This window comes from Odontomachus brunneus, unplaced genomic scaffold (assembly GCF_010583005.1).
Source record: "Odontomachus brunneus isolate Ranch 3 - 2012 unplaced genomic scaffold, Obru_v1 Obru_scaffold_004, whole genome shotgun sequence".
Taxonomy (NCBI): Eukaryota; Metazoa; Arthropoda; class Insecta; order Hymenoptera; family Formicidae; genus Odontomachus; species Odontomachus brunneus.
The window spans coordinates 513,947-529,188 of NW_022639454.1; the positions used below are offsets into that span (position 1 = coordinate 513,947).

General features: G+C 40.7%; 1 protein-coding gene across 3 annotated transcripts in view; it reads right to left on the reverse strand.

The window, feature by feature from the left end:
- Positions 1-1,766: 1,766 nt before the first annotated feature.
- The window catches only part of LOC116845818 (beta-1,3-galactosyltransferase 5-like), a 15,318-nt gene continuing 1,842 nt past the window's right edge, over positions 1,767-15,242 (reverse strand). Inside the window, exons 1-3 of one of the 3 annotated variants that reach the window (XM_032818953.1) lie at positions 11,380-11,556; positions 4,821-5,414; positions 1,767-4,464 (exon numbers count right to left, since the gene is read on the reverse strand). In XM_032818953.1, coding sequence (XP_032674844.1) covers positions 3,950-4,464; positions 4,821-5,376 — 1,071 coding nt within the window. In that variant the 5' untranslated portion in view covers positions 5,377-5,414; positions 11,380-11,556 and the 3' untranslated portion in view covers positions 1,767-3,949. Of the gene's footprint in view, positions 4,465-4,820; positions 5,415-11,379; positions 11,557-15,242 lie in introns of those variants that run through there. The other 2 variants (XM_032818962.1, XM_032818943.1) reach the window with 2 other exon arrangements.

A 15,242-nucleotide genomic window follows, 5' to 3' on the forward strand; every position in this document is an offset into this window, starting at 1 on the left:
CTCTCTCTCTCTCTCTCTCTCTCTCTCTCTCTCTCTCTCTCTCTCTCTCTCGCTTTCGTTGGATCGATATTTGATCGATTTTACTTTTAAATAACCACATAGTTTGGCATCGCATTTCGTTGAAACGTCAAATCGCGTTGATACGTCGAATCTCTCTGTTCGTGGGAAAAGATTTCACGGTATGCAGGCTCCAACAGAGAGATGCAGTCGTACGCTACTAGAAAATGGAACGCGTGTCCCCGCGTTAGAGCAAAACTGTTTCTATCATACGTAATTATCGGCGCGCATCACGGGCGACGAGTTTGTTAGACGATTAAAAAAAGAGAGATAAAAATTGTAGTTTATAATATATTACGGAGTATCCCTCTCCGGTTTCTTTCAATCAACATTGTAAGGATCAACGTAAACTTCACCAATCTTAACGTTCGTTATGAAATCTTTTTTAACACGTATACTATATACACACATATATATATATATGTAGATATATATACATATTAACTTTTGATGTGATGAATTGTTTGTATACTGCCAATTTTTATAGGATATAATCGAGTTTCGATTTTCAATGGTTGAACGCACTGAGAAACCGCACATGTCGTTCTACGGCCGGCACGAGTGAAGGCACCGGTACGTCCTCGTGTTCGCGTCGGGACATTTCTAAGCGATATATAGGAAGACACCCTTTTCTCAACTAATTTATCGAGAAGAAAAATCACTAAATCGGGATCGTTAACGAATTTATACGTAGACAGATAGTTCATGTTGGACTGTAAATAATTTTAATAGAGACATATGACTTCGCTTGAATACATTGTCATATCGCAATATCTCTTCGTGAAGCTAGCAATTTCGATCATTATTATGGCTCTTGTGATTCACTTGATCTTTATCAAACGACTGATCAATAATGCTCTGAACATATGTTCTCAGTTCCGCAATAACAATATGTTTGTAAATTTTGTCGTCAGTGCCAAATTTCCCGTAATACGCTCACTCTCGCGTGATACGCGATACGGAACTTTGTGTTTCACATAATTACACTTCCATTAGTTAACAATCAAATGATACACTAGATAGATTGAATAGTATGTAACTTAATCCATCGATGAATTACCGCTCGTACAACAAAAATGATAATTTTACGGTGATTTTCGGATCATATTAATTGCGCTTACGTGCAGAACAGATGCGCGGAAGGTTGAACGTGCCTCGCGATGCTGTAAGTACGGCATTTTGAGTTCCTTTGAACTTTACGCCCGGACCGTTTACTTGGAATCATTCGCGTATTCTCGTAGCGACTCCATCTGGTTGGTAGACCAACGCCCGAGCTTCAAGCGAATATTTGCACAAAATCGCGTTGTGTGTATTTACGATGAGGAGATATCTTACAATTCGCAAAATATATCAATCGAGATCACAGTCGAGGCGCTCGAAGAACCTGCGATAATTACGTTAATGTGCAACAGCTTGTCGTCAGTCAATCCTTAGAAGTCGCGTAAACTCCGTTGCCTTGTAAATATATCTAAGCAAGGTCCCCCTATATTGCAACACGTTGAGCATTTTGTAAAGTTTTATAAATAGTTCTACGTAGTTAAACAGAGCTGGACCAATAAAGTATATATATCCGATTGTACGTTATACGACTACCTCTCTATACTCTCTCTTCGCCATCCTGTCGCTTACGACCGCTGAGGATGAGGGTTGCGCCTTGTGCCACCACGAATCGAGAGAATAAGCGCCAATGAAGAGATTACGCCGTGATGTAATTGAAATAATCCATCGTGTTTATTGAAATTATAAGTATTTGCTCCATCACAAAGATTGTTACATTATACTATGATGCAATCGTACTAGACGATATCGCAATAGAGATACGTTCATTTCGAAACAATTTCACACGATGACATGATTCTATACAAAGAAAGAAAAAAAAAGAACTTAATACACGAGTAAAAAAGTTTGAGAATATTCATATCGAGCGACGTTTCAGTAACCTAATAGCTACCGATCATTTCATCGACTATAATCGACGCCAAACAGCCGTTCAATTCAGGTGATTGTGATTCGCGCGTATGTGGAGTAAGTACGTGATGAGGCTCCGAATATGCTTCATTTCCTGTTACATTGCGCGCTCGCGAGAGAGAATATGCAGCCTCGAACGTAGCGTCGCGCTTTGCGGCGAGGTGGAATTTCGTGTGTGTACGTATACGTGTGTGTGTGTGTGTGTGTGTGTGTGTGTGTCTGGTAAACGCATTCGTTGTATCTCAGATGAAAAACGCGACACAGTACAGTATGCGAGGTGTACACCGCGGTATTTTATTTGCCACATCGACATCACACGCCGATCCTAATGAAATCGCCGGTTAACTAAAAGCTAGCGCGCGATCGTCTCTTCGCGCTCTCGGCACGTTTTTTTTTTTTTTTTTAATACAATTTGCAGGCACATACTCCCTCATAGTACCGGAACAATCGGGGTGTTTGATCCAACGGATTCACATAAAAAATCTATAGACATTCAAAAACGGACAGATCTGCGATCTCTGTATCTAGTTGCGAGTGGACCCTTGTTTTGGGGTTGTACTTGTTGCTACGTAACAATATTAATTCGACTCGTTTTTAATGTCCCTTTGCGTAACAATGTAGTATCTTAAACTTATTCATCATTACATTACATTTAAGTACACATCCACAATTGGTAGCTTCGCGAAACGAGAATCCCCCGACTCCTGCTCCTCGCTCGATCGACGGGAATTCGCGATCAAAACAACATTCTTTTTTCTCGCAAATCCCCGTCGTCGTTGTCGCTATTGTCGTCCTCATCGTTTTCGTCGTTGTCGCCGTCGTCGTCGTCGTCGTCGTCGTCGTCGTCGTCGTCGTCGTCGTTGTCGCCGTCGTCGTCGCCGTCGTCGTCGTTATCGCCGTCGTCGTCATCGTCGTCGTCGCGAGAGGAAGGATGTTCCGATCGCGCGAGATGCACGGTAAGTTTCGCGTGTAGCTTGCCGTCTTTAAACACTAACGCTAAATCTCCCTCGCTATATCTCCGTTGGCATTTTCGTAAGTGTAAATAAAAAAATATCCGAGCTTCTTTCTTCCTCCCTTTCTCTCTCTTTCTCTTCCTCTTCGTCTCTCTTACTCTCTTCTTAGCAACGAATTTATATTCTAGACTATAAACGGATTTGAGATTTATCCAGACTATAAACGGATTTGAGATTCATTTTGCACATCATAAGGTGTAGTAATCAGGGCTCATGAAACGTTTCTTGAGCTATGTGCGTGCATACATGTGCGTTTCCCTACATGGTAGCTGAGCGGCCGATTAGAATACAATGTGTACACAAAAAAGCAGATAAAAATATTAAATAACGTATTGTACGCATTCCGTGCAACAATGCTCGAATACAATTGAGGATTCAAAAAATATCACAGTATAAAAATAACAACGTTTTGTGCAGGAAACTGAAGAAGAAGTTCAGTCCACAAGCCCTGATTACTGAGCGACAGTCCAGAATCACGTTTCGACTAACGAAGCGAGTCCTTAAAATTAATAGAGTTGACAAGCGAATAAATCGAGACATAATACCGGCAAGATCTAAATAATATCAATCAAAGTCCATAATAGTTCGTTACAAGAGCATATGCGTTTGCCGGCGGTTGTATGCACGCGTGTGCAACATATGCACTTACGTAACGCACCATCATGTGACATATTACGAGTAGCATGGCATTTGTACATTGTGCAAACAATTGAACACCGACTGACGTCGTAAAGCGACGTCAGCCGGGTATACTGATGTGGAATTGATACACGCGGCAAATACACAAGAGTGTTCGCGCTAGATCCGCTAGACCCTTTGCCACCTTCTCGCATCTCATCTCAACCCGCCTGCGACTCGTCGCGGTTACGGCGACCGAATTACATATAACGAAATTGTTCTATTAGTAGACGTTAATTCAATAGGCTTTCGCTGCTAGGCCGTGGTTTAGTAACCAGACTATATAAGGCTCGTATTCCGCTCTCCGTTAAGTCCGGAGGCCCGAACAGAAAATCTCGCCGAGCGCCCGGGTTCGACAGCAGGTCCCGCATGCTGTCGGTCGTGAGCACCCAAGAGTGTAATGAGGTTTGCGTTAGGTTTACTTTCCTAGCCAGTGTGCCGGTAATGTGCACGTCGTCGATCCAGAAATACGGCTCCTTCTGGGCCTCGCGGTACAGTATAAATACACTATCGGGTGAGTAGAGGATCGCCCATCCGGCACAGTACGCGGGATAAAGTCTACCGGGATACTCCTGGGGGGAGACCCGCCATTTCGAGCGCCAAGACCTCTTGACTGCGGAAGCCGACAGAAGATCACAGAGAATCAGACGTCTTGCACCCCAGGGCGACAGGCCGTGCGTGAGAAAGTCCAGCATGGCCGGTAAATGAACAAAAACGTCGTCGTCTAATTTAAGTATATATTTGGCACCTGAAAAAGGAAGAAAAGGGGATGATTGGCGTGTGTTGACGCAGCAGATGCACAAATAATATAGAGCGCATTAGATTTTGACGCATCGACAGAGTGAGATTAAACTTATCAGTATCCTACTGATAGTATCCTAACTCATAGTTATCCTATTATCATTCTAATAGGACAAGATAAGTACGAGTGGCGTGCAAAGCACCACTCTACGCGAATCGACGTTGCTTCCACTTTGCCGATCCACTCCAAATCCGACGTTTAATCGACTTGGCATTATCGAGTTCTCAATTTCCGATATCGCGTGTGATAAAAAGAAACGAAGCATAACCGCGATATGATTGAAATCGGAGATGGAAACTTACTTGGACAATAATAAGTAGCCCACTTTAATCCCATAACGTGCTTGTAAGTCATATTTCTATAGGCATCGAGAAAGCTTCCCTGTATTAAGTCTTGGTATTTCTTGTTCTCCTCCTCGAGTTTGGACTGATACTTCTCCGAGTATCCCACGAGAAATAATAAAGTCACGTCCGGCGTTTGTTGACCCCAGGTTTCCCGTACGACGTGTCTCTTGAGAAAATTCTCCGGCGCCGAGTGCACCAACATCAGTAGCAACGGTTGCGTGCGATTGCATGGACTGTGGTTGATGGTGAATCTGAAGTCCTTGATGTTGATTAGCGTGGACTTATCATCGGACGGAAGTTCGTTTACCGAGTAGGGTTGCGGGAATGGCGTGGTGACGTTGCCGGGAAATATAAGGGTATACCCGGCCACACCGGCGCCGGAGTACGGCATCGGCGATCCTGAGCCATCGATGTGGATCCAAAACGAGAAGCATCCAGTTAGTGCCAAAACGACCACGAAGATGAGGGTGCATGGCGACGTACCGGAGGCATGAAGCCGCCGCTTATCCAGCATACTAATAAGCCCCTTTCATCATACACATCGGATTCTGGCTGCGAAGAAAAAGAAATACATTCAGAAATTCGGAGATAACAACAAGCTCAGCCCGAATTAGCCGCGGATCATGCGTTCCGATAGTAAATTAGGTGCGAGGGTCTATTTTGTTCACGACTAATCAATTGTGTCGCGAGACTTCGCGTCAGACGCTAATGTGTTAATATTTTCAACGCTCCGGCAAATTATATTACCTTGCGTCATTGTATCTCGGAAAATTGCAGTTCGCGGGAATACTTGTTTCTACATCTTGTTGGACAATTCAAAAAGGAAGAGGAGAGGGTCAACTTAGCTTCCCGACGTGCGCGCTTGTATATACGACGTCATGGAATGCCCGAACATTTACTAGATCAAGGATTTAGATACGATTTTTAACCTTACACATGATACTTGACATTGAAAATCGCGTAATTCTGATTATAATGATAGAGTTATAATGGCGTTAATTGTAGTGATTTCAATCATATTCGTACACTAAGAGAAATTATCCGACAAAAAATTAACAAACGGATATTTCCGATCATAATGGCACTTCATCAGATAAACCGATAAAAAATTATGAACCGATAATTTTTTATCGGATGTTTCCTAATTATTTATCGGATTATTTATTCCTAATTTTTTATCGGATATACAAAAATTTATTGGTATTTTAATCGAAAATGTCCGTTTGTTAATTTTTTATCGAATAATTTCTCTCAATGTATACGCATAAAGCCAAAAGTCCTGTAACTCCTCGATTCAGGGAATGTTCGGGCATCCATGACGTCGTGTGTACACTCGTGGAAAGGAAAGGTTGCCTGGTGTTTTTGTAAGTTTAGAAACCTATTGTTCTTGTCCAATGGGAGAATTTATTTTCCAATAAAAAGAGCTCTCCCATTGAATAAGACGTGGGTAGGTTTCGGAACTTGCAAAAAAAATCAGACAATCTCTCCAACCACGACTGTACACGTTGATGGCACGATGGGGAATCTTAGGCGCGCTTACTTGTCGCGCGGGAAAAGCAAGCGCTAAAAAATTCACGGAAAACAATAATTTCAGTTCGCTCGCTCATAAGTCGAGCAAAGTAAGTTAAGAAAAGTATCAAGCGACGCCGCTTTTCCCACACAAATCGATAAAGAACGGTCGCGGGCGAGATACGATATATAACTGTCCATCGGCATCGATAAACTGTCCTCTAAACTCATTCCACATAATTGAGATACATTTTATATCACTCTTTTGAGCGCATGCTACGACCGTCCGAAATTGGTAGTGATTGTGTCGGGATTCTAATGTGGAAAATTAGAAACTAGTGAGATAAACAGTGAGGAAATTCGTGGTTCGTTATAATGAAAGTTAAACTTATGATAAAAATCCTTTTTTTTTAATTATACGTTTCTCGAGAAAGGAAGAGGGAGAAAAAGCGAGAGAAAGAGAGAGAGAGAGAGAGAGAGAGAGAGAGAGAGAGAGAGAGAGAGAAACAGAAAGTTTGCGCAAGTTAGATTGCAAAATTGTGTTAAAACGTACAAGCAACGTTCCACGAAACCACGAATGTGCTCTTACAACAATGTTTGTAAGTCGTAAGCGCCAGTCCCGTGCAAAAACCAATAAAAGTTTCCTTTCGACGAGCTGATACAATAACGACGCGCTCATAAACTTTACGAGGCGGGGAACCAAATTGGAGCGAACGACACCGTCGTTACCGACTTTCTGATAGCTCTTCTACATTCACAATCTGCCCAATGCGGCTGCATATAAATATCATTAACGCTATTCGTTTTAAGCGGGCGATATTATCGCGGCTCACGACATCAACGCTCTCTTGGATTCGATCGATATTATATCGGACTGAGAGTACGATGAGGTGCCAATTCAGAGTAACGGGGTGTCGCAACGTGTTTCAGTAATATGTCTCTGCCGACGTTAAAAAATATACATATTAAGTGTCCTCCTGCCTCTACTCGCCGCGATACTCTTGATTGGTGACGTCAGAAACGAGAAAATGTATGCTCGAAATTTCTGCAAAGTACGTCGAAGTAAAAAGGGAAAACGTTCAGTAACCGGCTGTAGTTTGTTACAGCCTCACCAGTTTCCGATACCCTTGCTCGGATTTTACCAAATATTAGAGAAATATAGGAATTTATCAATTATTTATTGATTATATAATTGGTGGATTATTATTTGATGATACCTGTGCAATAGTGAAAATATTTATTTCCGTCAGTCGACAGAATGGCTTCAAATATTTTCTGGTGAGCCAATAAGAGTGACAGAAATATGAAGTGCGTAAGACGAGGATTATTTCTCGGTTATTTTTATGTAAATAGTTCGATGACAAACACTCGACATGAGCTGTGACAAGTCGTGGCATGCTATTTCTCCGCTGTTATCTCGATGCTACTTGTACCATATATTTTTCAGTCGTACGTCAAGGTCGCGGGAAGTTCACGAACGAATAGCAGCGGTCGATTAGCACATAATGAATACGTTACTTAGCGTTGGTTACCCGCTTGCTTACTGTGCAAGTAATATAATGAACGGGATTTACGGACGCTGAAGAATCATTACAGAGTCCTTGTGACACGTGGACGAGCGAAATACACCTGCTCGTATATGATTCGTAAAACCGCGGACGAGTGACGCGAGTAAGAAGTGACGATTATTTTCTCGAAAATGAAATTAAATAATAGAAAAATGAAAAATAAATTACACGAATAGAGAGAGTGAATTTTACAGTAAAACTCACTATAAAATGACCGAGGAATAGATCGACATTCTGCAGTAATTCACTATCCTTTCGTTTCATACGTACTGTTTAAAGCTTTTTGTACCTCGCCACGGGCATGTTAGATTTGTGACGTCAAAAGCGAGGAATAACACGCTGACGAGTTAAAGTTGCGTCCTAAATAAACATAAATACGGATGAAAAAGCACTTGAGATCGTTGAGCACACCGGTAAAATTTTTCGAAAACTTTCCTCTGACGATCAGTAAATAGTCGTATAATAAATGGTAAAAGCATGCAGACTCTTATTTCATCATTTCTTCACGTGTCTTATTTCATCATTTATACGACTATTTATTGATCATCAAAGGAAAGGGATATTTTTCGAATAATTTTACAAGTGTGTTCAAGCAATCTCAAATGCTCTTTTGTCCATATTTATTTTAATTCAGAAATAACACGCAACTTTCGTCAACATGTTAATTCGCACTTCTGACATCCAACCGGCGAGGTATAAAGAGCCTTAACAGCGAAATTTCCTATGTTCCTTCAAGCAAAACAGACCTTATTGACAATCTATTCCTAGATTATTAAAAACATAATAAAATTGAAAAGAATTTGTACGAGAAAAAAAGAAAGTCATATTCTCTCCATATAGAAATATGACAAAATAAAGCATACGTGATCTATACATATGTCAAAATCTTGAAGAGTATCTGAACAATAAGAAATCTTGTAAAACGAAAGGTCGGTGAAGGTGAACTTCAACATGTCAATCCGGGATTAATATGCCGATCGATACGCGTGGCCGGATACCTCAATTTATAATGGACGAAACAACTTCCGTATATTGCTTCCGCTGTAACATGTAGCTTTATACCGTAAAAGTCCCAAGCGATGGAGTGAGAACACTTTAAGGCATCTATTTTAGAATGTTTCTAACTCACTTTGTGTCGCATGAGATGCTAGAATCGAATGTCAAACGAGTGTAGAATACTAAAGCGTGTAGAATACTCGGAAACTGTTTCCGAATTCACTGTCTAAGAGGTCGTCTAGACGATATCGATCAACACTCTTTGCTCTCCTGCGCGTATATTTTTGCGGATTATTAAATAGTTTTCCTTAACGCTCGTGCACGAGCCAAACGATAACTTGCATCTAATTAAGATAAAAGCGCTTGTGCAATCGTTATAATGGAAAATACAATGTCGAACGTGCATATCAGAGGCAGGATATCTTTCTAGGAAATTGCGGTCAGTTGCATTTTTCCGAGTATGCAATTTTGCCTTATAGCAGACGGGACGTAAAAAAATTATATAATCGAGAAATTACCGATATACTGAATGAATATTAAATGCGCGATAAATCCAAATTAGATTATTTTCTGTACAGCTTTTTTCTATACAGAATAAATCATACAATTATTCCCTTTAATCACCGAAACATTAGAAAAACCTAGTTTTTCTTGCGACCAGCAGCACCTGTTCACAGTTTTAACAGTGAAGATCTCTTTTGGAGTCGACGAGAGAGCAAGCAAGAAGCTTAATTGCAATGCTGGTCGCGTGAAAAACCAGGTTTCTCTACGCGGAGAGAATATTATAGTTTTTTTCTTGTCTTTTGTACAAGTTCTTGTCAGTTTCTCTATGTTTCTGGTAGTGCAAAAAAAAACAGACTATCAGTAAAATATATCTTGCTAAGAAGCATAATAAATTTCGCTAGAAACATGACAAATTTTTTTAACATTTCAACTCTTAAAATATAAATAACACACTGAGAGAAAAAATATTTAAGGAATAGGAAATATTTATTCGATGAATAAACTAACATATTTACTTATATCAATATTGAAATATTTTTAAGTATAAAATATATATATATTTTTAAAATTATAGTTTTACGCGTAAAAGCAATTGTTTATTTTATTTAAGTAAAAGAATTTAGATCTGAATAAATATTTTATCAGTATGCAGCAAATATCTTTTTAGATTTTTTTTTCAGTGTATAAAAGGATGGCCAATTACTGCAGAATATCGATCTAGATCTACAAAAAATTCCATACAAAATTGTAAAATTCTACAGTAATTTTTACTATAAAATTCTCCCCGCGTGTAAATAACACTGAATGTTTTTCGAGATATTTGCATGTTTCGCACTTTCATATGTTTCGTTGTTTATATGTTCATATGTTCCATGTGATATAATGTGGGGCGTTGTTTACAAACTCCGGGGAATGATTAAGAAACTACTGATTACAGAAGTGCGTCATTGCAGTTGGTTTGCATGATGAAATATACGTTGTAACATATGTCAACTACAAGAGACAGCGTTTTCATTCAATTCGTTCCACATTAAACGCGAAATGCGAGAAAAGAAACGCGCGTGGGTGTCGTCGCCGTCATCGTCGTTTTGCGTCCCTGTGTCGCCGAGATTATGCGCGAATGTGCCGTAATTTGGGCGTGAGTTGATCCTCGCGGTTTCGACAATTGAATCGAGTGCAATTACTTGAAATGTACAGCACCGCGGCCCGGGTGGTCCAAGCGCACTCCCGCCGGGAGGATTTCACAGTAATTTAGGTATCTACATTACCAGAGTAAACGAAGCACCGTACACACAGAGTATGCTGATTGCTCTAATCCCTAAATCATCGGTTCCGCTCGACGTTTATCGATTATTCGCCATCGATTATAGGTAGGCCGACGATAACATTTGTGGATCGAACTGATAAATTTTCATGAAACCCCGCTCGCTCGCTCGCTCGTTCAAGTCTGTCCGTGAAAACTCGGGAAAGACGAACCCAAGCTTTTCCGGGATACTCTCTCTCTCTCTCTCTCCCTCTCTGTCTCCTCCCCTTTTTTTCTTCGCACTTTGCGATCCGCTAATTAACAGAAAGAAGAATGATCTAACTGTCTCGCGACGCGACAACTCCCATACGAGTCGAGTGAAACTAGCACTCGTCCTATGAGTGAAACTTGCACTCCCAACGGATCCTATTTATCTTTAATTTATGCATATTTTACATCGCGACTTCACGCACTTTCTGTTCGCGGTGTGCGGATTTGCATTGCAAATTATTTCGTACCGGCAGCTCGGCGTGCTCACATCGCGCGAAATATCCACGACGACGATGACGACGACGACAGAATCCGAAAGAACGGGGCGCACGGAGGAAGAAAAGAGGAGCGTTCGCTCGCTCACTCGCTCGCGTAAGTCATGCGTAAGAAGGACAAAACGAGTCGCGTACCATCCGCCGACACCTACCCTCCGACACGCGCACACTTGGATTGCTTATCCTCAGGGCCTGACGAGCACAAGTACGGCAGATCAGCCAAGAAAAATTGCGTCGTGATGGTCCACGCACGCGCGAGAAAGAAAAAAAGGAGTCGCCAGTTCGACGACGACGACAACAACGACGAGTTTGCCACACTAGAACGTCTGAAACTGGGTGATGACGCACACCCTTCATCTCTTAAGTCCAACACGCGGCCGCCAAACAACGTGGCACCAGGAGGACTGGCGGCGTTCGTCAGGGGCGGCTTAACACGACGGAGAAAGTGTAACGGAAAGGCCTGCACGTTTTCCGAACACGATCCAAAAATAATGCAACCAGCCTTTATTCCTGCGAAACCATAAGCAAGAAAACGCGAATCTTAAGAACACTTCTCTGTTGGGGGGAAAATAAAATAAATAATACAATAAATAAATAAGTAAATAATTTCACTTGAAGAAATATATTTTGGTTTCTTCAAGAGCTTTAAGACTTAAAAAAATTCGACAAATATGTCCAAATCACAAACAGTCTTGTAGTTTACGTAAAAGGTGAAAGCTCTTGACACGCGGGGGTCAATTTTGCTTTAGTTTCTACATAAATACGACCCTGGCGGCCCAACCCTAGCGGCCCAACCCTAGCGATGGCCTCGAGCGAAATAAGGTACAAGCGGTACTTGACAAACAAAACATCGTTCAAAAGATTGGCGGGTGTTATGCGAACAGATTGTCATCCTGGATGGAGGAGGCGGATTAGTCCGACAATCAATTAATGTCGCGCCTAAGATATGTCTAATTTGCGCCGGTGCCTCGACCTTTCGCGGCGAAATACTTAAGCGACTTATCCCCCCGCGACTGGCTCTGGAATCGGGAGCCTCACGCGAGCGCGCTTCCGCCAATATTTCATTCCGTGTTACATGCAAAAGAGAGAACAAGACAGAGAGGAAGACAGAAAGAAGAAGAAGAAACGAGGGACTTTTAGCGTTCGCCACAAGGCGTGGTACCGCGTGACAACCCTCTGACGAGAGAGAGAGAGACTACTTTACTCAGAACTATGCTTTAACGCGCGTGACGCCCCATTGAGACTCCTGGTTCCTCACCGCGAATCTTTCGATTGATGACATCAGAAACGAGAAAACGCATACTCAAAATTCTCGCGAAATATACGCTGAAATAAAAGGGATAATCCATAAAGTGATCCTTGGGATCGATTGAGCACATTTTCGAGATGTTCCGCAAACTTTCATGTCAACAATCAATAAATAACTGTAAAATTAACGTAACACGCGACTCTAGTCTAGTTATGACTTTATCACGTTAATTTTACGGCTATTTATTGGTTGTTAGAGTAAAAGGAGAGGAATATTTTACAAATGTGCTCAATCAATTACGAACACCATTTTATGGACATAGCCTCTTATTTCAACGTATTCCGCAAAAGAATTTTGGACATACGTTTCCCCTCGCTTCTGACATCATTAATCAAGATGGCTGCAGCGAGGATACACAAATCTTAGGGAGAATGCACACCTTGAAAAAGCAGAGAAAGAAATAGCAGTAGAAAAGCAGAGAAGAATAGAAAGGCAGCAGCCAATCAGAACTCGCGCTGGTCAGGTAGTAGTCGACAGTTTCTGTCGACAGTTTTCTACCAGTACGAATTGGCTTCTGCTTTTCTGTTTCCTGCCAAAGTGTAAATTTTGCCTTAGGCCTAGTTGCACCGAATGGTAAGCCAACCAAGACCGGTTCTACAATACGTCGTTTGTCGGAGTCGGTACGTAGCCGATGGTCCAGTGAAGAGAACTCGTTTACAGAAAATAAACTCTTTCATTGAACCATCGATTGCGTCCGACTCTGACATACGACATATTATAGAGCCGGCTTAATAGTTGGACCGTACGTCCGTCTTCGTTTATTTTGAAGGAAAAACAAAGACAAATGTGCGACTCAACTATATCAGTTAGCTTATCAATTCGACTGGTGCAATTGAGTCTTAGAGCAAGAAAGAAGCGATCCACGAGTGAAAAGCGGCAGGAATCGTTCGGGCACACAAATGGTTTATTCACCACGCTTCCAAGTTCACGCCGTAGTACGCATCGTACGAAAGTGCACCGTTCTTTACTTTAACATTAGCAGCGCAGTCGGCCGGGAGAGCGGTCGAACAGATGTTTGACTTCACCGGAACTTTATGTCCTAAAAGGATCCCCACAGAGTCGCGAAATTATTCTCTCGCACATCGCGGAATTGATTCGTGCGCGATTAATGATTTACTTCTTCTTCACTCCACATTTTGCTGCCAACACTCGTGAATATTGCGGTTAGATGATAACCGCAGTTTCTACAGTTTCCGTTGTTCTAGAAGTTTCTTTATGAGATTGCAGCGGAAAAAATATTTCTCTCCGAAAGAACGTCGGGTCCGGTCGGCTCGATCGCGCAAATCGGCTTGGAATTTCAGTGTATTTATTATTACTTAGCTCGTAACTCGAACTTTGGCTTCATCGAATTATAAGGAGGATTCACGTGATCTCGCGTGTATTATCATGTCTTGCAGTGCGTGACATTTTATCGACACGCGGTTAGCCACTAGAACAAAAGTCTTATGAAGTCAAACAACCAGACAATGCGATTATTAACTCGGGAGTGTGTTAATAATCATGAATGCGTAAACGGGACCAACGTTAGTGGGCACGTATCGGTTATTTCGACCGAAATATATTTAAGCATATATATGTGTAATAATTAAGTAATTACCAATAATTAATTAATAAATTACTAATCCAATTATTAAAAAAAACATAATAATTAAAGGAAATAATTTTATGATATCACTATTTCTTCTTTTCCCCATCTTTTTTCTCCTTACCATTTCAATATCTAATATGTTTAAGAAACATATTAAACTTATTATACCTATGTGAATATATTAAAAATAAAATAATATTTTTAACTCCATTAGTAAAAAATGACATTCTTTTAGTTTAATAAAATAAAATAAAAATTAAAGATAAATAAATAAAATAAGAATTTCTTGCTTCTCTCATTTTACTTTGATTAACTTAAACATTGATTTAACAAACTTAAAAATTTATTTGATAAATTTAAAAATAGAGAATAAATCTTCTTGATTTATATAATGGCAATATTAAAATTATCACATTATGTATCATTTCAATAATTCAAGTATTAATTTTAATAATATCGCTATTGAGTCAAGAATATACTCTAATTACGCGTGCTATTGAAAATTCTGATTCAACAAAAAAAAGAGAGAACCGTCCGTCCAACTACAATGTCGGAAAGACAATAGACGTTCGGCGGCACATCGAGCGACGTTGATGCGGTAAAGACTAACGTTAGTAGGCGCGCTTTTGGTCTTTTAGACCGACTGCTAAAAATGTATTAAATTTCACATAGAAATAAGCGCGTTTTCACCGTCTACTTCTCCATGCTATACGAGAAAACATCCAAGAAAATTTACGTAAAAGCGAAAATACGATAATGTCAATAGATTAGATGATATAAATAGAAAACGAAAAAGTACGGGGAAATGACCGATACGCGCCCACTCCCAGATTAAATATGCGCGCTGCATTTAGCGATATTTTAATAACGTCTGACAAACAACTAAGGACGTGAGCATCGGCGGAGAGCGATAACTAAATATTATTTCAACATTTATACGAAACGGTAATGTTGTGTGAATTCCCAGATTAAAATATCAATATAATATTCAACGGAATATCTCTCCTTGCGACATCATCCGCGCTTCTGGCACATCCTCCACATATAAAATAAGCTTTCTCTCTCTCTCTCTCTCTCTCTCTCTCTCTCTCTCTCTCTCTCTCTCTCTCTCTCTCTCT